This window comes from Vigna unguiculata, chromosome 8 (genome assembly GCF_004118075.2).
Source record: "Vigna unguiculata cultivar IT97K-499-35 chromosome 8, ASM411807v1, whole genome shotgun sequence".
NCBI lineage: Eukaryota > Viridiplantae > Streptophyta > Magnoliopsida > Fabales > Fabaceae > Vigna > Vigna unguiculata.
The window spans coordinates 3471820-3498505 of record NC_040286.1 but is presented as its reverse complement, the minus strand read 5'-3'; the positions used below and the strand labels follow the sequence as shown (position 1 = coordinate 3498505).

General features: G+C 30.4%; 4 protein-coding genes and 1 long non-coding RNA gene across 6 annotated transcripts; 4 read left to right on the top strand and 1 right to left on the bottom strand.

Moving 5' to 3' along the window:
* The first annotated feature begins 55 nt into the window (after window positions 1-55).
* LOC114194229 lies at window positions 56-1691 on the top strand. Its single transcript, XM_028084342.1, has 2 exons — window positions 56-1199; window positions 1303-1691. Exons 1-2 carry the CDS (start codon window positions 56-58, stop codon window positions 1689-1691), a joined length of 1533 nt encoding a protein of 510 aa, XP_027940143.1.
* Window positions 1692-6267: 4576 nt separating this feature from the next.
* On the top strand, window positions 6268-7827 carry LOC114193870. The gene is made up of 2 exons (XR_003606311.1): window positions 6268-6412; window positions 7458-7827. It is a non-coding gene; the product is annotated as an uncharacterized LOC114193870 (long non-coding RNA).
* A 1248-nt stretch (window positions 7828-9075) lies between these two features.
* LOC114195391 (probable protein phosphatase 2C 72) lies at window positions 9076-11844 on the top strand. Of its 2 annotated transcripts, XM_028085843.1 has the most exons (6): window positions 9076-9231; window positions 9366-9505; window positions 9779-10114; window positions 10340-10454; window positions 10855-11081; window positions 11476-11844. In XM_028085843.1, the coding sequence occupies exons 1-6, from the start codon at window positions 9216-9218 to the stop codon at window positions 11671-11673; spliced, it is 1032 nt and encodes a 343-aa protein (XP_027941644.1). In that variant the 5' UTR covers window positions 9076-9215; the 3' UTR covers window positions 11674-11844. The 2 variants fall into 2 exon arrangements, with proteins under 2 accessions (XP_027941644.1, XP_027941643.1); XM_028085842.1 differs by lacking the exon at window positions 9076-9231 and having other exon boundaries at window positions 9267-9505.
* A 20-nt stretch (window positions 11845-11864) lies between these two features.
* On the bottom strand, window positions 11865-15658 carry LOC114195392. The gene is made up of 4 exons (XM_028085844.1): window positions 15328-15658; window positions 14014-14119; window positions 12473-12616; window positions 11865-12217 (listed from the first exon to the last, which is right to left on the bottom strand). The coding sequence occupies exons 1-4, from the start codon at window positions 15570-15572 to the stop codon at window positions 11963-11965; spliced, it is 750 nt and encodes a 249-aa protein (XP_027941645.1). The 5' UTR covers window positions 15573-15658; the 3' UTR covers window positions 11865-11962.
* Window positions 15659-19728: 4070 nt separating this feature from the next.
* On the top strand, window positions 19729-26510 carry LOC114194621 (vacuolar-processing enzyme). Its single transcript, XM_028084964.1, has 9 exons — window positions 19729-20014; window positions 22575-22739; window positions 22827-22983; window positions 23860-23945; window positions 24128-24327; window positions 24607-24655; window positions 24799-25005; window positions 25467-25673; window positions 25935-26510. The coding sequence occupies exons 1-9, from the start codon at window positions 19820-19822 to the stop codon at window positions 26115-26117; spliced, it is 1449 nt and encodes a 482-aa protein (XP_027940765.1). The 5' UTR covers window positions 19729-19819; the 3' UTR covers window positions 26118-26510.
* The last annotated feature ends 176 nt before the right edge of the window (window positions 26511-26686 follow it).

Sequence of the window (26686 nt, the reverse complement as noted above, 5' to 3'; positions counted from 1 at the left end):
CCAAGCTTCACATATCAAATCTCCTAATCTATATTTCCATACCAACGTGTTCATAATGAGTTCATGGAATTATGGAGGATCTTCTTCGTCTAATCCAATCGAAGACGAACCTGTCATTCCAGACATTGTCGATGGGTTTACTTCCGATGATTTTTATGAAGACAATGCAGATGATCAAGAAATTGTTCCGGTTCCTACTATGGATTACAATCTGTATGGGGAAGTCGAACTACAAGAATGCATGCAATTCGATTCAAAAGAGGCAACGATGTCTGCCATCAAACATTATCACATCACCAATGGATACAACTTCAATGTGGTAGAATCAAACCCGCATCTTTATGTTGCACAATGCATCCATTACAACAATGGATGTCAATGGCGTCTAAGGGCTAGTTATAGTAAAATCAGACACCATTGGGAAATCAAGTCCATTGATGGTACACATACTTGTTTCTCTACATTAATTTCACAAGATCACTGCAATCTGGATTCCACCCAAATTGCTTCCATTGTTTTTCATTTGGTCCGCACACATCCAAGCATTCGCATCAAAAGCTTGGTCGCTGACATCAAAAGTTGTTACGGATACACGATCACATATAGAAGAGCATGGATTGCGAAGGAAAAAACAATTACAATAGAGTATGGTGATTGGGACCAATCTTATAATAATGAAGTTCCCAGATGGTTACTAGCTGCCCAACAAACCAATCCTGAGACAATTTCTCAACTTTCCGATCCTCCAGTTAATGTTGATGCTGAGGATGGGACATCCACAAACATTATGGAACGTTGCTTCTGGGCATTTGGACCATGCATTGAAGGTTTTAAGTATTGTAAACCTGTTGTTCAAGTGGATGGAACCTTTTTAACAAGCATATATCATGCCACCTTGCTAACTGCAAGTGCTCAGGATGGAAATAGAAACATATTTCCTTTAGCATTTGCAATAGTAGAAGGTGAGACAAAAGAGGCATTGATTTGGTTTTTTCAACTACTACGAGAGCATGTAACTCCTCAACCAAATCTATGCCTAATTACTGATAGAGGCAAAGGCATCTTGTCAGCCCTACGATCGGAAGAAGTTGATTGGGAATTAGACAATCTTCACTCTGTCTACTGCATACGTCATCTGGGTTCCAACTTCAACAACCGTTTCAAAAATTTCGATCTCAAGAAACAATTCATTAACTTGGGTATGACGTTTTCCTAACTTTACATTCCACATGCACAAAATATTTCTTTTAAACATAATATTTTTTCATTTCATTTTATATTTCTTTTTCACAACTTACGAAGTCAAACAACCTACCATGCAAGCAAAACTTTCAGCTATGAGGTCCCAATTCCCACAAGCAGTAGCTTTGATTGATAAAATCCCCTTACATAAGTGGTCTCAGGCTTATGATGGGGGGCGCAGGTCCACTCACATGACAACAAACTTGGCGGAGTGCATGAACTATGTGCTTAAGGGGGCTCGGTCATTACCTATCTGTACACTATTGAAAATTACATTTCAAAACATAAATGTTTGGTTTGTTGAACGCGGCTTAAAGGCAAACTCTATGTTAAGAGCTGGTCATCAATATCCAGAAGATGTCACTGCCTTGCTCCAACAAAATCACCAGAAATCTGCATATTGTCATGTTCAACGCTACGATCGAGATAATTCAGAATTCGAGGTGTAAGAGATATCGAACCCCCATCAATATCGGTCAAAACCAATCTCATTCATTATTAGATTAAATGATTGGTGGTGTGATTCTAGTCACTTCCAAGCAAGTCGATTACCCTGTCATCACGTCATAGCTATTTGTTCTTTTGGTCATATGCCACTTTCAAATTTTATCGATCCAGTTTACACCCTTGATTACATAAATAAGGCTTATCAAGTCCAATTCCACCCCCTGCGAAATGAGAACTATTGGTCAACATATACAGGTCCTAATTTCAATCTGGACCCCCAAACTAGGCCCAAGGCTTCCGGACGACCTACAACGACTAGGATCCATAACGAAATGGATCATCCCGTTACGGATAAGCCAAAAAAATGCTCTTATTGTCGCACTGAGGGTCATCATAGGGGACAATGTCCATTTCGCCAATAATTTGTACATTTTTTATTTTAATTAATTTAATTTTCAATGTTTTTTTTCTTCTTTCTACAATGTCAAAACTAAGACAATTTTTTATGAACATTAATATTTCTTATGCCTTCATCAACTATAATTTGAAATACTTTATTCTTTGATGGACCAAAAAACTCTATAAAATCATTACAAATTATTATGCTTGCCTCTGTATCCAATTCTAATTTAATCACTTTTTTTTTTTAAAAAAATTGGGACTTTAATCGATTACAATACATTTGTAATCGATTACATTTCACACGGACATAATACATTAACCATGTAATCGATTACACTTCGTCTGTAACTGATTACATTACACCCAGAAAACTGCAACGCATGCAGTAATTGATTACAGCATACGGTAATCGATTACTGCATGAAAAACGTAACCCCCTGCACGATTTCATGTAAAAACATATAGCCCCACAACGATTTTTTTTAAAGATCGTTCACCCCCCCACACAATTTCGCTACCTGACAAATTTTGACCACAAAACGTTTGGGGGCTACACGATTTCTACATACGAAAACGTACTCCCCAAACGATTTACCCATGTCCATAATTTTTTAAAAAACTACCTAGTTCCGTAATAATGAAGAGTGAATTGCCTGTAAGGGAAAAAAAAAAAGCTTCCATTGTTTTTCTTCTTCTTGTGATGTTTCACGTGACTCGATAAGAAACTTGGTGGTCTCTGAAGCTCATTTGAGAGAGAACATAGTGACCCTCCGTTCCAAGGTTGATTCTTTGTGCAGCTACATGAACTGGTGTGAAGTTCAGCTGCTGCATGTTCGGGAGAAGAAGCATGCGGTTTGGAAGCAAGAGCTGCTTTAGATGTTTTTTTCACTTTTTCATGTTTTCTGTTTTTTTTCTTCTTTCCGATGTTATTTGATTTACTATCTTTACGAGATTGATATTTTGACACATTTGTTTTTACTATTATTTAATATTATCTTTTGGTTACTATTCATTTTATCTTTCTTCTAAAAATATACAAATTAATTCTTGTCAAAACTAATTTACTTATGTAAGATTATTAAATGATTTCAAACAAACTTTTTTCCTAAGTTTATCAGTGATATCATTCGCAGTAAATATCGATGTTCCAAAGATATTCTTCTTATCAATTTAAAATAAATATAGCTCATTTAAACAATTATCTTAAAAACACAACTTATTTTCAGCTTAATATACTACATGTCCAAAAGGCTCTAATTTTCTCATGCTGGTCTCATAGATACTTGTTAGATTAATCTTATGTATATATATATTTTCTTTATAAGAAGAAATAACTTAATGTAGAAATATACATCGGTTAGAAAAAGAAAAAGTAACTAAAATTTGGAGATATACAAGAAATAACTTAAATGTATAAATATACATCGGTTAGAAAAACTAGTATTTATTATATATCCTAAATATTTTAAGGGTGAAAATATATTTCTATTTTAAAAGAAAATATTGGTGTTTTTTAAATGCTTAAAATGCTATTCCAGGAAAAAAAATTAAGATTTTTTTTTTCTTAGTTTGAAAACCTAATATGATAACGAAAACCAATTGGCAGGCCGACAAGGGTTTTTCTTTCTGCACCTCAAAAATTTGTTTTACACCTCCAAATAAAGTTTAAATGCAAAAGTACTCTTTGACTATTTAAGTAAAGTCACATAGATCACACCTCTCCAAAATACTTCCGGATGTTGATTTCCGGTAAATAATACTTTTGAAAGTCAAAATATATTATTCAAAGTTGACTTTCAGAAGTCAAAATATATTATCGGAAGTTGAATTCTGAAAGTTAAAAAATATTACTGAAAATCAACTTCTGAAAATCAAAATATATTACCGAAAATCGACTTTCCGAATCAAGATATATTACCGGAAGCTGACTTCTGAAAGTCAAGATATATCGTCGGAAATCAATTTCTGAAAGTTAAAATTAAATAAAAAAATATTTTCGTTTTTTTATTTAAAGTTTAATAATATTTTAGTTTTATTTGTTTCTATATTTATATTTATTTTTTGGGTACATTAAATAAATATATATATATATATATATATATATATATATATATTTTTTCCAAATATATATTAAGAAATATGAAAACATAAAAAATAATAAACTAAAAAACAATTAAAATTTAGAAAACATAAACATTAAATAAAATTAAAAATAGTTAAAACAAAATTAATATTTTTGTAATATAAAGTTTAAGTATTTTTAATTTAATTTATTTCTTAATTATTTTTAATATATATTTAAAAATTATATATATATATATATATATATATATATATATATATATATATATATATATATTTCGGAAGTCAACTCCCATAATATATTTTGAATTTCGGAAGTTTACTTTCGATAATATATTTTGACTTTTGAAAGTTGACTTCCATAATATATTTTGAATTCAAGAAGTTGACTTCCAGTAATATAGTTTGACTTTCGAAAGTTGATTTTCGGTAATATATTTTGATTTCCAGAAGTTGATTTTCCGTAATATATTTTGACTTCCTGAAATCAAATTTCGATAATATATTTTGACTTCCTAAAATCAAATTCCGGTAATATATTTTTACTTCTTGAAGTCGACTTTCAATAATATATTTTAACTTTCCAAAATCGACCTTCAGTTATATGTTTTGGAGTGTGATGCTTGTGACTTTACTTAAATGATCAAAAAATATTTTTGAGATTTAAAAAGATATTTGAAGGTGTAAAAAAATTTGGAAGTGCAGGAAGAAAGATCCGGCCGATGAAGTTAGGTGGCCCAAACCTGCTGGATCTTTTGAACAGATTTTTCGGAAATTTTGACGCCGAAAAGATATTGCCAAAATGTTTTTTTTATAAGTTGTATGACAATTTTACACATTATAGAAAACATATAATTAAAATAACTAAAATTAGTTACATTAAAAAAAATAACTGAAATAAAATAAAATTAGAAGTAAAATAATTAAGCAGGGTTTGTTTTTTTCAATGCAAAATTTATTTTTTATTATAAAAAAAATATTACATACAATACAAATTTTATTCATATTCAATGTGTTTTAACCTACTCTTCATTTCAAATTGCTTGGTGTAATTCTTCATGAAGTGGTGCAAGTTATAAATACTAATAAATAGTAGAGAACACACACTAGTGCTGTTGTATATAATTAGTAAAAAAAAATTTGTATAATATCTATCAATGTGTCTGACAACAGTTAGACTGAAACAATAAATTGTATACTCTAGTCTATTTATATTTTAGTTTATTTAGTGTGAATAGAATTCTTACTATTAGGGTGTGTAAAGCTTTGTTTAATCCTTCAGAGAACTTCTTTAAAACAAACCCACAAAATAAATTCAACAATTCAAAAGATATTGATACGAGAAGAGAAGATATAACAATTCATTATCTCAATGTTAAGTTAGTTATATTTAGTCATTTATACTTGAATATCAAGGGTATAAGTATATAATAAATAGAATAAAATTATTTATATTTTAAAACTTTCATTGTACTTTATAATTGTCATGTTGAATAATTTTTTTAAAAGTTACGATTTTATTAACGGTTATAATTACAGCAAAATATTATGTTTTTTTTTTTCAAAACAAAATATGATTTTCTGAGCCATTATAACTTTTTTTAAAATTATTTTAAAAATGATTAAAATCCACTTTAATATTTTTAGTCACAATTATTTTGACAATTATATTTAATCGATGTTATAATATTTCTGAGGTATTAAATTCTACATCAATAAATTAACTAACAAGAGTAAAAAATAATGCGTTTAAAACTGTTACTAAACCACACAAAAATTTAAATTTGCAGTAGTGACGTAGAACAGTAGTTTTTATTGTATCATACTCTGATATTTTCTAAATCTTTTACAGTTCAAATATACGTTTATTTCAAAAGAAATATTTTTTTTTTCTAAATACAAAAAGAAAAGTAATTCCAGAGATGAAAATCAAGAAAAAGATTTCTTAGTTTCAAAACCTAATGTAATAACGGAAAATAAATTAAAAAAATTAATTTACCTATTTAATCAGTTAAAAAATCTGTGATGATAACCCAAACGGCTTTAAACAGAATCAAAATAGCAGGCCGAGAAAGTTATCAGGCCCAAACCTTTCGGATCTTTTGAACAGGTTTTTCGGCAAATTTTCACGCCGAAACAACATTAGGGTTTACAGCACAAGTATATATATAAAGCTGTGACCACATCATCTTCATCATCTGCCTCTGATGACACTGACACTGTTTGTTGAATTGGTGAGGTGAGTTTTTGTTCTTCTTCTCTCTGTCCCAAAAGTTGTGTAAAATTTATATCAATGTAGGTGTTTTGTGGTTTGGAGATTTTCCTATGTGGAACCAAACCTTAGTAATTGTAATGTGAATAAGAATTAGGAAGAAAAATGGTGAAGGCTCTATATTACGAGTCAACAGCAGGAGCTTGTTCAATAGTTACCTGACTGCCGCTTAGAGCCAAGATGAAAAAACAAACCAGTTGAAGATCCTTGAAACATAACCCCTTTGTTTCAAGACACAATTTCTGGTCAAATTTTTTGTTTTTTGTTTTCGTCAATTGTTGTGGTTGGCACTTCAGTCAGACACGGGTGTTTGTTGCTGAATCTGAAAACAAACAACCTTTTGCATGGTGCCTATATATAATCGGCTATTGATTCACGATTGGGGGAACTTTTTTTTTCTGTGGTTCCTTCAAATTTCAAGCAGCTATATATGTTCTTGTATTTCAGCTCTTGATTTTTTAACAAATGTTTTTTTTTTCATTAATCAAAATCTGACTTAATTAAAAGATCATCAGACTGAATTGAATTAACTTTTATAAACCAAACATCTTATATTTTGGTTACCAGAAATGTTTTGAATATAATATATAATATATTAATTTGAATAAAATATACATTTTACAAATCATAAAATGAATTTAAATTGTAATCTAATATGTAAAACTTGAACATAGTTTGGGGGAATTAAAATATTTAAAACTTTATATTTTGAGAGAAATAAAAGAATTTATACCTTCATTAATAACAGATGATCTTTTTAATGCAAAAATTATGAACACATTATTATTGTATGAATTTTATGGATAATAATTAATATGAATGTTAATAATTAATGATTAATGACCAAAATATCACATTTGGACTGATTTTGGTTCATTCTTACTGTTGTATATGAAGTGCATCATGCTACTTATGGCACATGTTATTTGTTTGTCACAAAATTTTGAGGTTCAGTTGTTTTGTATAAGCATATATAGTTTATTCTTATCCAATAATGTTGTTATTTGTTCAGGTATAATGTGAAAGCCAAAAGGGGAGGAAAATGAACATCATTTCTGGATTCTTTCATTGGAAGACATATTTCTTTCAAAAACTGCATAATTTCTCTCAAAATTCTTCTCAAGGTGCTACGGAAATGGAGTTTCACAATGAGAAATTCAACCATTCTTTTAAAAGTTCAAAGGGCTGTCCTTGGAAATCAAGATTGAGATGAAGAAGAACCTAGGAATGTAGTTGTGCATAGTCTAGTGCTGTAAATTTTCTTGTATACTATCTGTTTGATATATGAATGTATCTGTTAATATTGTATCTAACTTTCTTATTTGATTTATTTGTATATTACCCCTATCATTGACAGAATCTATTTTTTATTTAATGTGGCACATGACGTATCTTTAATTTTTTTAATTTTGGATCACACTTATCAGTTGAGCTTATCATAGAAATGATATGATAGGAGAAGCTTGTCCTTTCACGTAACTCAATGTTCTTCACTTGAATGGGGTCAATTCATACAAGCGTATCCTCAATATGAACAAGAAGCATGCTGTGTCACTTGCTGATACATGTTCATTTTTTAAAAAATAGCAAGTTGTGTTTGCTGATACATGTCCAATTTTTAAAGGAAGAACGAATTTTATATATGATAAACAGATAATTTGTAATTTTGTTTTAAGTTTTTAATACGAGAGTACATAAGAAAAAGATAAAATATTATTTGACTCTTGCCTCAGGTAGGAGGTTAATATTTTCAATATTAGGCCATGCCAGTTCATCTTATGAAGTGGTGATCTGATCTCTCTAACCCTTTATATTATATTACATGCACAAGATTATTAAAATAATGTAGTGTTTGATATTTTCCCTTTGTTGATTTTTTATATATTGCTTAGGAATACAATTCCATCCCAACAAGGTCTTTTTATTTTTTTTTAGAATCAAGTAACCTTCCTTGTTATCCTAATGGAGATTAGGAAGAAATTTGGACTATTTTCATATTCTTTTTTCTCTTAAGACAGCAATATTAACTTTCATTGTTTTGTTTATAGGATCTTTCTAATATCAACTTGCATTTTCAAAGAGTACTTATTAAAGGGTAGATAAAGATAAAGATAACTTTATTTTTTATAATTAAGTAACTTGTCATGTTATTGTAATGGAGATTACGAAGAAATTGGGAATATTTTTATAGATTATTTCTTTTTCTTTTTCAATTAAGACATCTATGTTAACTTTCATTTGCTTTATTTATAGGATCTTTCTAATATCAACTTGCGTTATCAAATAAATTATATCAGGCCTAGAGTATCTGGCTTTATGACAGAAAGTAGTAAAATTGATTTTTTTGAGTCATTAAAGTTATTAAAGGGTAGATATTTGTTGGTAAATAAAGACAATTATTCAACATTAAATCATCTCACTTTAAGAATAATTTAAATAAAAATTTGGTATTATAAGAATGTTTTTTTGTTTTTCGGAAAACCTTGACCGACTCACACACCTATTTGTTTATGCAGAAATCTTATGATCCGAATAAGAACTTGTAAACTTTATCTATTTATTTTGCAGACCAAACTTATAGTAATACCAACATCAATATTATAAAATGATCAATATCATAAAATGATGAGATGGTTTAGAATGGAAAGTCTTACCCTTTTGAGCAGTGGTTTAGAATAACAATTCTGAAAAAATACCCCTTAAAGTGAGTATTGGGACGGCCCAATTGAACAAGTAGCCCTTAACAGAAAGTCAATGATTGTATTTAAAAATGCTTCAGCTTTCAGGTATGTGAATGTGATACAAGCCACCATGGATCTTTATATATTTTATTATCAAACATTTTTCATATATTTAGGTGCAGTGATTTCACTGTATTCATAAAATTGAAGAATTAGCGAAATGGGTATCTGCATATCAGTTTCAGAGAAAGATGATGATGAGAATGTGACAATATTTGAAGAAAGGAAGAAGGTTCTTAACGAGAGTCAGAGACTCTTCTCTGTTTACTCCAAACAGGGTACCAAAGGACTCAACCAAGATGCTGCCTCTATTCACCAGGTTTCTTCTGCAGTTTCATTCTTCAAACAAACTACAGAATTTCACTTTTTTTCTTTTTCCATTTCTTAGGAATTTATGCATCTCGAAGATATAGGTTAAAATCATATGAGATTTTAAAGAGGTTTAGAAATCATATCAAGTAATAACCCTTAAAAAACCAATCTATTTAACATATGTATTGTACATGATCATATGGTTGATTATGAACTGTTTTCTCTTGCTTTGTCAGTCATTCTTTTTGTATCTGATTAAGATTTGTGGAGTTCATAATAGGGTTATGGAACGGAAGATGGAACGTTTTGTGGTGTTTATGATGGTCATGGAGGGAATGGACACAGAGTGAGCAAAATAGTAAGCAGTCGTTTATCTTCCCTCATTCTGGACCAAAAGAATGTTCTTGAAAAGATTGATGCTATAAAAAATGGTTGTCACAACACCACCTCAAAAAACCATGTTGGCACAATGAAAGAGAACTCAGATGCAAACAACTTTCAGAAATGGAAAGAAGCAATTGTTAGTGCTTTCAAGGTGATGGAGAAAGAGTTCAAGCTTCAACATAATCTAGATTGCTCTGGCAGTGGAACCACTGCTGTTGTTATCATAAAACAGGTAAAAAAATTGCCAGAAACTCATTTTCTTTTGAACACATTAGTAAAAATCACAAAGTTTTAGTAAACTAATGATGTTTTATCTAGATTCTATCATAATTTGTAATCAGTTTTAGGAGAAATGACCAACTATGAAACATGAAACAAAAGCACTACACCTTTAATAAAACTTCCTATTAGTTTTCATGGTTATTGTGAAAAGAACATAATGAATAACAATACACAGGGTGAAGGTCTTGTCATAGCAAATCTGGGTGATTCAAGAGCAGTGATGGGAACAATGTGTGAAGAAAAACTCGTAGCCACCCAATTGACCACAGATTTGAAGCCTGAATTACCTCGTAAGATTCTTCTTGTAAACTATATACCTTGCATATTCTTCTTTTGGGCACCACTTTTCTTGAGGTCTAAACCTGCAATACTTGTATCACTTGATGGTAACACAGTGTAAGTCAATCTTTATTATCACTATTTTTAATGTGGGTTAAATATATTTTTAACTATTAAATTTATATGAAAAAGTGAAATTCCTTCATGTCTTAAACTTTGATATATTTTAAACTCAAACTTTTAAAAATAATGAATATCTAATCTTTAATCTTTTAGAATAGTATAACTGGGAGAAATTTCTGGTTTATGTAAATAACAATGAATGGTAGCTTTAAGAAATGAATTAAAGTTGTCTGCATGCAAAACTATTGAAACCAAGTAAATTTATTTGGAACCAAATTTGGAATGCAGGAGAAGCAGAAAGAATAAGAAGGTGCAATGGTTGTGTGTGTGCATCGAAGGAAGAACCAGAAATCCAGAGAGTGTGGATGCCTAACAACGATAACTCCCCTGGCCTAGCCATGTCTCGATCTTTTGGAGATTTCTTGCTCAAGGACTATGGTGTTATTGCTATCCCAGATATTTCTTACCACCCTCTAACATCAAGTGATCAATTTATTGTTCTTGCTAGTGATGGGGTAGGTGATACTTGCAGAACAGAGAGTTATGTTCGCATGCAAGATTCAAAAGAAAAACAAAGAGTTACTGTTGTACAGTTTGTTATATTAGTAAGATTTTCGAAGAGATTATGTGTTCAAAAGGGTTTTACTAACATTTTAAAAAGGTTATCTAATAGATATTACAATGCACACAACAATTTCTACAACATTTTTGTCGTGTTTATCTCTTTCCATTACATCATTTATTACATTTTAACATTTTCATTGTTCTTAGTATAAATTGTTATACAATTTATTGGATAAGTAGCATTTCTTATTAGATATTGATCCTGTTATTGTGTGTGGAATTTGCCAGTGGAGTGTATTTTTGCACCAGCATTCTCTAAGGAACTTTTTTTTTTCTTGCTTTTAGGTGTGGGATGTACTAAGCAACAATGAGGTTGCATCAATTGTGTGGAGTGCAGAGAGTGAAAAGGTTGCAGCAAGAGCAGTAGTGGAAGCAGCCAGTGCTGCATGGAAAGACAAGTTTCCTTCATATATGGCAGATGACTGCACTGTGGTTTGTCTCTTCATGCACCAGAAACCACAACTTCAGTCATTTCAAAACTAACCTTCGTTAGTTAGTGCTCCTTCACTAATATTCTAGTCACCATTTCCTCAAATCATGCTCTGTGAAAAGGCCACAATGATGTTCATTGAAAACTAGATCTTGTTAGCAGGGAGGAACTTAATATTTTTAAAATTAAATAAATGTAATGCTTTAGATGCTTTGTTTTAAAAATAGTGATAATACAAAATTAATAACTAAACACTAAAAACTGATTTATTTCGTTGTTAATTTTGAATTCTAAATCAAATCAACGTGAAACCAAAAACAGACCAACAACATTTCATCAGAGTCAGGTTGGATTTTTATCCGTGCTTAGTTCTAGGAAGTCATCATCATAAGAAACGGGTATCCTTAATCTGTCATGAACAGAGCTACGTTTCTCTTCTCCTGATGGTTCAGGTTGTTCTTGCCTTTGCAATGCAGAAAAGGGTTTGTCAGAAACATTGCCCTGATGCCTGCTACCAAGTGTAGAGGCCTCCCCTACAGAAGAATTCTCTTTCCTTTGCAGTGGTGGCTGCTTAACATTTGGCTGCCTGAACTGCTTCTGCATAATTATAAACAATGACGAGAAACTAATTATTACAGAGCAAATAATGATATGATATGAATAATCTTGGTTCAGACACAAATTCATAACACTTGTTTAAAAGAAAACAGCACAGCTCTAACACTAATCAGGCTGCTTCTTCCTGTCTTAGATAATAGGAACATCCAAAACAAACTTCTATATTCATTCAATACGAACACAAATATGTTATAAAGTGTTTTGACACAGAAAACAGAAAGGTCAGTCACACACCTCAAACTCCTTTGCTTTTTTCATGATCTCTTTGTAAGCATTTGGTTCTCGAACCTTAATGATGCTCCACAATACACCACCCCTTGTCCGAAATCGGCTACCATCAACAGTCTTCTGACCTCCACAGGACTGTATAGCATCCACCTGTCATTTTCACATTAGTTTATACGGAGTTTACGAGATGTGTATCAAATTGGACAAATCAGAAAAGAACAGCAAGACAATTAAAAAACACCAAATCCATTTATTAGTGATTAAATTCAGTAATACTCTCATTTATAAATAATTTGTAAAATAATGTACACCATCCACTGTGATTCATGAAGAGAATAAACTACAAACAATCTCAAATTCATTAAATTCTAATGAAATAGTAGAAACAAAGAAACAATATATTCATCAACCTTCAAAAGAATCAAATAATTGAAGTGGTTCATCAGCCAGGAACATCAAAAGCTCAGACAGAGGTTTGAAATGATCTCTGATAAAAATCTGCAATGTTAGATACATCATTGTACACATCAGACATTATGAATGGTTGTATGGCGCTATGAAGAGTGGATAATTCAGCTAGGGGGCAAATAAAAACCACAACTCTGATCAAGGGAAAATATTAAAAAAAACAATTTATTTTTAAAACATTGCTATGCACATTCATGCAAGAGATGAAACAAAGAGACAAGCCAAGAATACGAATATCTTATGATGCACAAATGCGATATCACATAACTCCAGTATTCGATACAGGGATACAATTATTCTAAAATTAATAGGATACATGTAAGATACACAATTAAACATGCATAAGTGCAATCATGCAAATCTAAATTACCTGCACATTTTTTGGAAATGCTAAAATAATAAAAAGAATTATAAATCATCTTCATCATAAATTAATTTCTACTATTTACATGCAGGAATAGTACTATTGAACACATTTTTATCTTATAATCATTCATAAAGAGAACAACTTTCATATTTGATTTATCTAGGGACAACCTTCCTGTATTACACAATTTTATATGCTTCATGTAGTTGTATTGGATTACATAAAATGCTTTAAATATTTAAACACTTTACAGTTACATATTGATTAAAAACATATCGGTATAAGATGGGTGAAGCAAATAGAAGTATTATAGATACTTTATTGACACAAACTGGTGCAGTATTCAAGAGCATTGGATATGTGAAACTATTTGAATTATTCTTACTCTTGCATTATTTTTAAATGTTTTCATATAATTCAAACCACCATATCCACAATCCAATTATTATGAGCAATAAATACAATTAAAAGAACAGAAAGTGTTTAATCCAACAATTCAGAAGTAAGTCAAGTCAAGATCCGTAGTAAGTCAAGACACGTAGGTAAGGGAAACTCAGCAGATTCAAGCACCAACCAAAATTTCATTATATGTTCTTAAACTGTTTTCCAACCTCTAAACGACCATGATATTTCACTCTAAAATTAATAGACTAACAGACACAGAAAAACAACTTTCAACATGAAAGCAACATTTCAGTGAGGGTTCCAATACCTCACTGATGAGATCACTTAATGCTGAAACTCCAAGGCAAGCAACAGCTGTATATACCATATATGACTTTTTCTCTTTCAGCCGCCGACATACATCTATCACAAACCTGATAGAAGAAATAAATTTATCAGGAACTGAAAAACTCATCAGTAAATAATTTAGGATAAGGATTAAGGATTGGTGAGCAGTGGTGCAACGATGGTGAAGCTGTCTTGTTACCAGACATCACAGATTGATAGTTTAAAACCCGAAAACAACCTCACAAGTTGCAAAGTTCCTGTCTTTTCCCATTAGTTGGGAGTCTCCTGTGCTGGACCTGTCATTAGATTAAGTCAAGCTGTACACATGCTACAGACTGTACTGAGTTAGTTGGTATTTGTATTTGGTACGTCTTGTGCTCATAGATACTCCTAAAGACTAAAGTCAAATGCTAAAAGTTTGGCCAACTTGATTCCTAACAGGATATGTACAACTTGAAAACCAAAGGAATGATGGGAAGTGTATGGTGATGCTGTGTCCTAACTTCAAACTATAGTGCTGAAATTATTTTCACAACCACACTCTTTTTTTAAGAATTCAATTAATTATGTAATAAATTGTGGTGCTTATTTGAAAAAAAACATCTAATATCAAAGGAATGATGGGATATGTTTGGTGCAGCATAACTTCAATCTACTGTGTTGGCATTACTTTCATAAATTTAATAATGTTATAGGTTGTGGTGCTTATTTAAAAAATCTACTATCACTATCTGTTATCATTTATACAATTCGGTCATATAATCTTCCTATTAAAATTCTTTTTATTCTATATATTTTCCATGGATAAGACCACAAATAAACTTTCTTGAAGACAATATTATTTGAAGCAAGTAGAACTATTACTACCATCATAACTTTCTTTTTCTATTTGAGTATTTAACAAAGTTATATAATCAGACTTATATTCAATATCCAGCATAACTAATTGAGTTAGAAACAATCAAGTACAAACAGGTCGCAATCATACAAACAGGCCCTTACAAAATGAAAATAAATAAACAATCTTGGTTACGAAACTCGAAAGCTTTTCTCTCAATTCATAAAAAATACTACTGTAATTCTTGTTCAAATAAAACTAATTTTTCGAAACCCACTTGCAAAACATCATTTTCAAGCACATACAACATCATTTTCACCAGAAAAAAAAAAATGTCAGGTAAACGAAGTGGTGTCGTGAACGTAAAGTAGACACCTTTTTTTTCTCATACTCTGTCAACAGCAAAAACATAGACGAAACCCATTGATAAGAAATAAGAGGGTTAACAGTTAAAACCTGTTAATATCAACGGCACCGTTTATTCCTGAACCCTTTCTTCTGTTTCTCTTGTTTTTACGCCTTCGGTTCTTACTTTGGGGTTTCGTGTTATCAGCTTCCACGACACCGTTTTGTCCCGAAACGTTTCGTGAGTCATCTTGTTCCTGCTCCACTAATTCCCCTTCTTCAACGTCGACCATTTCAACATCGTTCAAAATTTCCTCTTCGAAAATCGCATCCAGAATGCTCTCTCCATTCTCCATTCAAAGCACTCAACAACTCCAATAATCGAAAACCTCAACGAATCAAATGAAAAGTTTCTAAGTTTATATATTTTTTCACTGCTTCAGTTTCATCACGCTGTGTTTAATATCGCCCACTTAACTTAAACTCCAAATTTAGGGTAATTAATTTCGTGTGCCGCATAATGCTTAGTGTTAATTACATTTTTCTATGTTAGTGTAAACTTAAAAAATGGAAATTCTTAGAATTAACTTTTATGGTTTGAATTTGATTTTTATACATGGTTTGGTTAGTGTCAAATTTGTTTACATAAAATTTAGTTGAATTGTAATATCGACTTAAATGCTGACGAATTATGGATTTGATTTTTAATAATAATACTTCTTTTTGGTTGCAAAAATAGTTTATATGGTATTTTTAATAATAAAATACAATGATTTAGATAGTGTTGATTATTAAAATAAAACAAAATTTGATAATTTAGAGATAACATTATATTTAAGCTTTCATTACGTTAGCATGTTACATTATAAGGTGTGATGATATATTCATTTCTTGCTCAATGTTTATATAAAAAGTTACTATATATACACAAACTCAATTCTTAGAATATATACTAATAATTTAAAATTGGGTTGTGATATAATTAGAAGAATAGCTATAAACTTTTTGTAACAATTAATTTCAAATATGCATTTAAAATTATTCTTAATTGTAATTTAAATTCTAAAAGATATACATGTAATTCTTGTGTACCCTCCAAAAACTAATTAAAATTAATACCAATGAAGCCTCGATAAAAATAATACATGGGTATATTTTTTTAAAATAATATATATATATATATATATATATATATACGTATATTCAAATAAATATTAAAATTTTTGCTTTTTTAATAATGGTTTAGGATTTAATTAAGATTTATCTTTTAGTGATATTACTTTAAATGTAGAATAAATTATATTAAGAAAAAAATACACTCATTTGAATTCAGCGTGTTGGGATCAATTTAAAGATTTCTTATATATTTTACTTTTTTAATGAAATTCACTAAAAGAACCACTTTTAGTCCAAACATCTAATTGTTCTCTTCAAATAGAAAAGGTGAAGAGTAGTCAATTATGTTAAATTGTGATTTGATGAGCCACCATTGAACCTAAAAAATTGACTAGTCATGTTCTTGAATGGCTTCAACTCTTATCGTTCACACATTGCATAAGGTGGTGATTCTTTTTTGGATAAGGTTGAAGAAAGGATTCTATTTGGCAGAATTTTGATGGTAGTTGATGGAATCATAGTTGCAAGTGGATTTTTGTCTCCTATATGTTGCTACTTATCTTTGTTTATTTTTTCATAAATACTTACATTTTTTTTTTCAAGATCTTGTGTGATTATACAACATGTATCTATAAAAACTTTGCACACAAAGTCTTGTCTTATTAAAGATATCAAAAAAATTCGTAATTCGCAATGAGTAGGAAATGAATATTATAAATAGATATTCGTGGATAACGAGTATATGTGGGTATTTTTTATACATGTTAACATGACAAGTATTTTTTTAAATACTCTTATCCGCTACACTTTAATTTAAAATAAAAAAAAATTAAAAAAATATAGTAAAACATTAATACAATTATTTTAAATGTGTTACTTTTTATCAATTGGTTTTAGAAATCCTCAATTATTTGTAAACTGTCATCCAACATTATTTAAATGGTTATTTGCACTTTGTTTGAAATTTATGAATGTTATACATTGTATTTTTTATTTGAATTTATGGCTAAAATATGTTATTAAATATTATAACTTTCTTTTGTAAATATCCGTGGATACATTTAGATATCCTTAGATATTAAAAAATATATGGATACTCACATAACGGATACTTACACAAATATAAGTATAGATATAATATAAATATTTATCCAACGCGTAAGGTATGGAAGAGCTAATACCCGTCCGTTGACCTCCATAATCTTAATCATGAAAGTATTTTAAAAAATAATCACTGCATAATCTTCTAAATTTTGACAACAATGTGTTTAGTGAAAGTAATGTTTTAAAATCTTGATTCATTATAATAGAAAAGATAGATTTTCACGCAATCAATGATCAATTGTTTGTAGAAGATGGTTCTTAGTTTCTCATTTGTGGTGAGAGTGCAAGCCTTTGTGCCAAAGCAATGCTTTCTTGAATAACAATTTGAATACAATGCCAAATAATAAAACAAATCCTTAATTTTAAGGTCTTTTGTATTAGGTTTGATTGGTGTTAGGCTATTTTGTAAGACAGGCCAAGATGGTCCCTCCATCACATGGGATTTATTTCTCATTTCTTTTATTAATAATAATAATAATAATAATAATAATATATTAGTGTAGATGTATTCTTGCAATATTACATAATATCAAATAAAGCAAGTACTAAATTAACTTTTTTCCTTTAGTGCCTTTCAATAAATTTAAATAAAATAAAGCATACGAAGGAAAACATACAAAATCACATCATTTGGAGTGAAATTCCTTATAATTACTTTAGGGTGTAGTTAGCAAATGAACAAACTATTATTCTGAAGTTACAAGAAAAGAAACAAATTACGAGAAAGAAAAAAACATTAATGTCTTATTGGTACCTCATACACGCAAACCCATATGAGTCCAATTCGAAAATAAAATATTGGCCCAACTACTTTACAAAATAAAATCACCCTTCATTTTTCTTTCTCTCTGTTTTCTCAAAATATCCAAAACCTAAAATTTTACTTTCTTACACTGAGAAATAACTTTGTTTTTTTCTTAGAAATTAATTATTAATAAATAAATACTACAAGCTAATAACACGACTAGAAAAAGTATATAGAATTTAGAACGGAATTCACAGTGTATTTTACAGTTAGCTAGTCTATTAAAAGAAACATTAATTAATCATATGAATAATGTTAATGATAACATACTAAATTACTTTTATCCCAGATAATTTTATATAATAAATAACAAAACTTATTAAAGTAAACAAAATGGGGAAAAAATGAATTAAACCGTAACCAATATAATTATTACCCAGTCAAATGAGAAAGCAATAATTTCATATTCATCAAAACCTATATAAGATAATAAATGTTTATAAAAAATTACGTAGTGGGCTTGCACACAAGTCTATGTTGTTTATTTGACATCGACATTGAAATCAATGTCCCATCAAAAGAGACCCTTGAATATGAAAATACAATTATGGAAAAGATTCCACATACAGATAAGTATCTATTGAATGGCAAAAACTGTTGAAGGCAACAGTGATGCACTCAAAATTATTATTCTTTATCTTTTTATGAGATAATTTTGCATAAATTTTTTAATCCAAGAGTTCATTATGTTAAAAATTAAGCAATTGTATTATTAACTTTTTCTTTTAAAATGGAAAAATCTAATTAAGACTCTGGTAGGGTCAATGGCTTAACTGATATTAATAAAACTATATAAAATCATTATAAATAAATGAAACACTATTAACTATTACTATGTCAGAAAGTTAATGAAACAAATTCTGTAAAATTAAGATCTTGAATATATAAAACTTGAAGTGAAAATTTATTAAAGAATTAAATATATTTTTAGTTTTTAAATTTTTATATAAAATTAAAATTTGTTTTTATGAAAATTTGATATATTTTAATTTTAAATTTTAAAAATAAATAAATATAATTTTTTTAATTTAATTATATTAATTTTATGTATGTTTTATATGTTAGTATTTGAGTTATTTATGTATTTTAAAAAATTAAAGACAAACTTTAATTTCAAAGGATTAAATTTATATTTAACAAAAGTCTTAACATAAAACTATTAATAATTCAGTTATAAGAAGATAAAAATGTTTATTGAGAGTAGCAGGTCCACACACTATTCTGAATAATATGATTCCAGGCCCAAGATCCTATAAAAAGAATCTCGCAACATTTTTATTTTTGAATTTTAAATTCTTATATATCAATTTTCTTAACAACTTACGTTGATAATAGCGAGGAGAGGAATAGTTGAAATGCCATGGATGGCGTAAGAGAAAAAGGCAAGGTGGGTCCCACAGTGAAGCTTCCCTTATGAATATAACCAAAAATAAGGAAGGTATCCAATTCGTCACCCGCACGCTACTTGTAACCAACCTTCCCAATTCGCAATTATTGTTTCTCTATATAACCCCTCTTTCTCTGTTCAACTTCCCCAATCACCACTACTTGCTTCACTCTTCTCTCTTTGCTCTTCCAATGGCCACCACCACTTCTCTTCCCACGTTCTTCCTTCTCCTCCTCGCAACCGTCGCTCTTGTTGCTGCTCGCCGTGACCTCGTCGGAGACTTCCTCCGACTGCCGTCCGATTCCGGTAGCGATGACAACTTCCAGGGGACGCGCTGGGCCATCCTCTTCGCCGGTTCGAACGGCTATTGGAACTACAGACATCAGGTCCAACTCTTTTTCACGCGATTCTACTTGTTTTCATGCTTTTATATTTTTCGCTTTATTAGAAATTATTTCAACCGTTCGATTGTGAATCTTTCCACAGAGAATATTTTAGATTCTATGCTCCGACAGTTTGCACCGTCCGATTGAGGACAAATGAATCTCTGATCCTTATCGGTTTCAAAGGACCTACTGAATAAATAGACGTGACAACTTGCTACTGACGTTCCAACTGTCTGTTTGATATCAGTTTTAATATTCAAACAAACTCTCAGTTTTTTTAATTAAACACAATTTTCTTTTTCAAAATTCAGTAACAATAAAAATATTTCGTAAGTTTTAATTTAATTTTTTAAGTGAAACTTAAATGGATATATATATATATATATATATATATATATATATATATATATATATTTTGAAGTTAGCAGATGTAGGTAAGACTTTTGAAAATAATAATAGGAGATAAAACGATACACTCTATCTATATTCAAGTTGAATTCTATGTGAACATAATGAATTGCCATACCTGTTAACAAACTCCACTAGTATAATAAAATTAAGGTATATCTCATATAATAAAATTCCATTCGTCTATGATGACGTAATATGACGAAAATTTTAAATTGCTGAAAATTTTACAATAATTTATAATCTTAGGAAAACGTAAGACATCATTTTTTTTTAAATTGTTAACAAAAATGTTGATAAAAATTTATAAAAGTAAGATCCTTAACCATAGTAAAGTAAAATATCATATAAAGCATTTAAGTACACAAGTTAATATGATATTTTGAATGACTAAAATGAATAATTTAAAAGTATAAATATTACACGTCAAATAATTAAGAACTAAATAAATAATTAAACCTTATTATTGATATTGTTATAAATATTTGTGCTAATAGTTTCAAGTTGTCTCTTGTCTGCGGAGGTGGAACGAAGGGAGATCCTTGCATGTTTTGTGTTTTGAGGAACTTTGCTTTACCAAGGACTTCATTTTGTGTTCTTGCCAAGTTGCTAACATTATTATAATCAGCAATTATCTTGCATGACATAATACTAACCTAAACTGTTGACTTTTAATTTAAAGTTAAAATATAGAGAATAATTGCACACTTGGAGTGTCCTTCTTCAATAATTAAAAAATTGCATTTATTTCCTTTACTTTAATATTAAAGACATACAGATATGTATTCTATTCTTATGTAAGGACCACAATCATAGAAAGGAGAGTCACTGATGGAGAGATGTGCGATTTTCTTTATCGAAGAGGGTGTGACTAGAGTTAGCAATAACTGTGAGGGAGACAAGGCATTTAAACAAAAATACACTCTAAATATTTTTTTTTACTAAATTACATCTAAATTTGATTTCTTAAAAATTTATTTTAACCCAAATTATTGTATTTTGTTATTTATGTATGATGAAATAACTAATATTTTTAGTGTGATTTGATATGTCTTGTATTTTTGTCTGTTTACGTTCGCACTCAACGGCAAACACCTTCTTTTGTGAAGCAATATGACAAATTTGACATTATTATAAATATATGTTTTTATGTTTATGGTTTTAAATGTTTTGTTTTTATGCTCTGTCATTACTTTCCTTTTAAGAAATTCGACTAATGATATTCACATATTCAATGAGACTCACATGAATTTCATCCAAAAGACTGAACCAGAAAAAAACATGTTTTTTAAAAAGCAAAAAAAAAAAACATTATTAACATTTTGATACTCGTAAAATATATGATTAATATCCTACACAGCACTCAATCTCAAATTGGTGCCGTTTACGAAAGTGACTGCAAGTTAGTCTCAAGGCGAAATCATTTACAATGGTATCTAGGAATAAATTGAAAATTAATATTTTTGAAATATAATTTTTTTTACATCTATTTAATATTATTATTGTTTTTTTTAAAGTACATAAATTTTAATTTTTATGAGGATTTTACTTCTGTATGAATATCAAATTATTGTTAAATAGTATCAAATTTTTTTAATCATTCTCTGATATACAATGCTCAAAATATTTTAATTTTATTTAACATTACTTTTAAGTATTTTTTTTATGAATATAAAAATTTATTTTTTTATCATCAGTTTACTCCTGTATAAATGTTAAAATATTGTCAAATAATACCAAACAACCTTTTCCATATACTACAATTCATCATGTTTGGAAACTGTTTTGATTGCTGTCCATCTTTTACTTTTCTTAGTTGTGTTTTTTTATTCATCTTAATTGCAATCTTTATGATGGGATCATAATGTTTTGAAAGGATTTTATAAAACATAGACTAACATAAGGAAAATGATTTAAACAGAGTTTATAAAACTTACTCAGCTCTCATCTTAAAAGGATATACTTTTATTTCATGCTTTACTTTTCTGCTTTTAGTTTTTAATTACAAAACTTTCATCTTTAAACCTGTTTGCTCTTCCGATGATATGCACTCGGAAAACTGAAAAAAAGCTCGGGACTCCCTTGCTTTAACATAATTTTCTAAATTGCATAATTATTTAGTTTTAATGTGTAGTTTTTCTTGTTGCATCAGGCCGATATTTGTCATGCCTATCAAATACTGAGGAAAGGTGGCCTGAAAGAAGAAAATATCATTGTTTTTATGTACGATGACATTGCCTTCAATTGGGACAACCCAAGGCCAGGAGTCATCATTAACAAACCAGATGGGGATGATGTTTATGAAGGAGTTCCAAAGGTATTTTTGTTAGGTTTTTCACTATCCAATATCTTATTGCTATTTATAGTTTGATAGGGTCTAATATGTGGACTTTTTTTATGGTAGGATTACACTGGCGAAGATGCTACTGCTCATAACTTTTATGCTGCTTTACTTGGAGATAAGTCGGCGCTTAAAGGTGGCAGTGGGAAGGTTGTGAACAGTGGGCCCGATGATCGCATATTTATATTCTACTCCGATCATGGTGGTCCAGGGGTTCTCGGTTAGTAGCTCTAAGTTCTCTCACAGAAAATTTTAATGACAGTCATGGATTGTGTTGGTTGTTTATATGGGTTTCAGCATGGTATAGGCCTGGACTGAGGTTATTACTGACAAATCATGGGTTTACTTTTGTTGTTTGGTTGATTTTGTGTGTAGATTTACTTGATTATGCCCGTGTAGAACGAAACATCTGAGTACTTCAGTGTAAAATTTGATTTTGTCCAAGTGATGTTTGTGTTCTTTGGGTGATGGATACGATAACACAGTAAAGTGAAAGTTGCGAACAGATAAATTATGTATCTGAATAGAATGAAATATTTTCAATTTTTTTTTTGGATTTTTTTTTATCTCTAATATGTTTTTCTTAGTAATGATGTATTTTTAGTTGGATCCGAGTGTCTATTCAACAAAATGGTATATTCATTCATCATGTCTAATACCACCTCTATTCATAATTTCTGACGGAGACATTTCAAAGTGTGCTGCAATGAAAATCATTCATTGTGATTTTGTAATCCTATTTTTCTGTTATATCATATTTTTATCCTTTTCTGATCAGAAAAATATTGTCATCCTTTTTCTAGAGACTATTATATATCGCATGATTCAGTAGATTGAACGGCCTCTCTGTATTTCTCTTTTGAATTGTTTTTGAATACGTGTGGGTAACATGAAGGTTAAATTACAGTTACCAGAGCAAAGGAATTTTGAAAAAGGAAAAAAGAAGAGGGAGACAGGGGTGGAATACATGGTCTTTAGTGTTTTCGATATTCTTTTTGTTTACATGACAAATTGGTTCATCATCCTACTGACAATGTTAATATCAGCTCTTTGCTATTTCTTACCTGATTTTTTTGGATATGGGAATCGATTTTAGGGACGCCTGCTGGTCCTTACTTATATGCATCTGATCTAGTTGAAACATTGAAGAAAAAGCATGCTTCTGGAACGTACAAAAACCTAGTGAGTTTCTAAAAGTTCTAATTTTTTGAAATTTGGATTTCATTGCTTTTTAGGTAAATAATCCCCTCCCCTTTCAAAAAGCTCTCACAGGGGCTTTGGCTATTAATATAGCAAAATGTTTTGAACACAAAATAAGCTAATTTGAACGCACTAAATCCTTGGATTATACAATGGTGGTGCAGGTATTTTATTTGGAGGCATGTGAAGCTGGAAGTATTTTTGAAGGTCTTCTTCCTGAAGATATCAATATTTATGCAACAACGGCTTCGAATGCCGAAGAAAGTAGTTGGGGAACATATTGTCCTGGGGAGTATCCTAGTCCTCCCCCAGAATATTCAACCTGCTTGGGTGACCTGTACAGTATTGCTTGGATGGAAGACAGGTATGTGCATCATTGGGAAAAAAAATTACATCATAAATTATATAATTTATCATGCAATACTTATATACTCATGACTTACGGATTCACAATGGAGTTGTTCAATGCATGTGACTATCGTATTGTGTGTTTGTTCTTCGAGACGCTTTTTACAATATAGTTGTCTTTATTTATTTTTGCACTTGCTCTGTTTTTGCTGTTAGATCAGAAGGATTGTACTTCATTTAAATAATAACGTAAATTGTATGTTGATTAATTTTATTTTTCTTTTCTTGTGAGCAGTGATAGACACAATTTGCGAACAGAATCTTTGCACCAACAATATAAAGTGGTAAGTTCTTGTTGATAACTTGTTTTAATTTTTTAAATTAAATGGTATAAATATAAGAATATAATTCAATACCTTGATTTCTGAGTTACAAGTGAGATGTGGTAAGAGTTGTAACTGAGGCTTTATTTATCCTGTCTTTACAGGTTAAAGATAGGACTCTGTCTGGAGGTTACTATGGCTCTCACGTGATGCAGTATGGTGATGTAGGGCTTAGCAAGGATTCTCTCTTCCTGTATTTGGGTACAGATCCTGCAAATGATAATTTGACTTTCGTGGATGAAAACTCCTTACGGGCATCTTCAACAGCAGTCAACCAAAGAGATGCTGATCTCGTCCATTTTTGGCATAAGGTATCTTGTTTGTTCAAAATTCATTATTTTGGTTATGAATTAATTGCTTGATCATGTTCTCACCGGTGAAAACCAATTAACATATGTCATATGCTGATAATGGGAACAAAACATATTGTTTGCTTAAATCAATACTCCTCAGTGTTGAGATAAGTGGGAGCGTCAATGCATTGGATATCATAAGCAAATATTTTAAGTACTAATAGAACTGAACTAGTTAGATATCACATCCGGGGAAATAATCTAAAACCGATAGATATGTAAAGTTATGTGCATCTCATGCCTTTTGATGCTACTTGCCAGTAGTAAGTAACCCTTTTATCCCAGGAATGTTTTCACCAAATGCTAAAAAACTACTAGAAGATAAAGGTTGTAATCTGATGACACATTTTATTTTGTGGGTGATAAATTTTTTCTTAATTGTATTTTATCTTAATTTCATCTACACTGTTTATTGCCAGTTCCGCAAAGCTCCGGAGGGTTCTCCTAAGAAAAATGAAGCACGGAAACAAGTTCTGGAAGTAATGTCTCACAGAATGCATATAGACGACAGTGTGAAACTTGTTGGAAAGCTTTTATTTGGCATTGAAAAGGCTCCTGAAGTACTGAATGCTGTTAGACCGGCTGGATCAGCACTTGTTGATGACTGGGAGTGCCTGAAAACCATGGTATCATTTTTTTCTGAGGCCAATATGATAGAGTGATTTTGTCATAACTAAGAGTATTGTAATAGAATTAGATTCATTACTTTTTATCTTGACCCTTGAAGCAATGTAGTTATGGTTTGTGATGGGTTCTAATTGCAAAATAACCTCTCTGAAGATAAACAAGGGCAAACATTGTTGAACCTGAAACAGAGTCGGGTCTGTTTTGTTGATCACTTTGGTTTAAGAGAAAATAATGGTCATCTTAACCTATTTTAAATGCAGGTAAGGACTTTTGAGACACATTGTGGATCCTTGTCTCAGTATGGGATGAAACACATGAGGTCCTTTGCCAACATCTGCAATGTAGGAATAAAGAAGGAGCAAATGGGTGAAGCCTCAGCACAAGCTTGTGTGAGTATTCCTGACAGTCCCTGGAGTTCTCTGCAAAGGGGTTTCAGTGCATAATTCCGGTAATGTTGTTCAGTGGTAAAGATGAAAGTATGATTATTGTTACATTATGTTATGTGGTTGTACATACATACATATCTTGTCCCGCCTCTGTAAATGCAATTGGGACACTACTAGGAGTCGGAAGAAGGGTCCATAGTTCTATATATTTTAGTTTCGCTGCAACTGCATTTGTATAATCCCCTCCATTTATGGGATTAGGAGGGATGAAGCGCCAGTTGGTTTGTATGCAAACACAGGCTTATGATGTGTTTCGATTCAATAGGCAACTGGCAGATCGGGTTTTCCCTAGTCACAGTCCAACATTTTGTATAATTATTCTCTCGTACAAATTATGATGTAAAAATTATTGTTTAATATTAATGGGGACATTATATTTATCCTTTATGATATTGGGACTCAACAATCTGTTGTTTAACAATTCAGAGAGATTTAACTGTTACATATGACATGTCTCAGAGTACGTGGCTGATATAATTAGGTACTAAGTGTTACATCTGGTAGTATTTCCCAAACACCTACTAAAATAAATTACATGCACACACGTGACGCACCAACCTTTTCTA

Coding starts and splice junctions, on each gene's coding strand:
- LOC114195391 (XM_028085842.1), top strand. CDS start 9,347: ATGGGTATCTGCATATCAGTTTCAGAGAAAGATGATGATGAGAATGTG. Junction 9,506..9,778: donor ATGCTGCCTCTATTCACCAG/GTTTCTTCTGCA, acceptor AGTTCATAATAG/GGTTATGGAACGGAAGATGG. Junction 11,082..11,475: donor TTGTTCTTGCTAGTGATGGG/GTAGGTGATACT, acceptor TCTTGCTTTTAG/GTGTGGGATGTACTAAGCAA.
- LOC114194229 (XM_028084342.1), top strand. CDS start 56: ATGAGTTCATGGAATTATGGAGGATCTTCTTCGTCTAATCCAATCGAA. Junction 1,200..1,302: donor GAAACAATTCATTAACTTGG/GTATGACGTTTT, acceptor CAACTTACGAAG/TCAAACAACCTACCATGCAA.
- LOC114194621 (XM_028084964.1), top strand. CDS start 19,820: ATGGCCACCACCACTTCTCTTCCCACGTTCTTCCTTCTCCTCCTCGCA. Junction 22,740..22,826: donor TTTATGAAGGAGTTCCAAAG/GTATTTTTGTTA, acceptor TTTTTATGGTAG/GATTACACTGGCGAAGATGC. Junction 23,946..24,127: donor CTGGAACGTACAAAAACCTA/GTGAGTTTCTAA, acceptor ATGGTGGTGCAG/GTATTTTATTTGGAGGCATG.
- LOC114195392 (XM_028085844.1), bottom strand. CDS start 15,572: ATGGAGAATGGAGAGAGCATTCTGGATGCGATTTTCGAAGAGGAAATT. Junction 14,120..15,327: donor GGTGCCGTTGATATTAACAG/GTTTTAACTGTT, acceptor TTCTTCTATCAG/GTTTGTGATAGATGTATGTC. Junction 12,218..12,472: donor AAAAAGCAAAGGAGTTTGAG/GTGTGTGACTGA, acceptor ATAATTATGCAG/AAGCAGTTCAGGCAGCCAAA.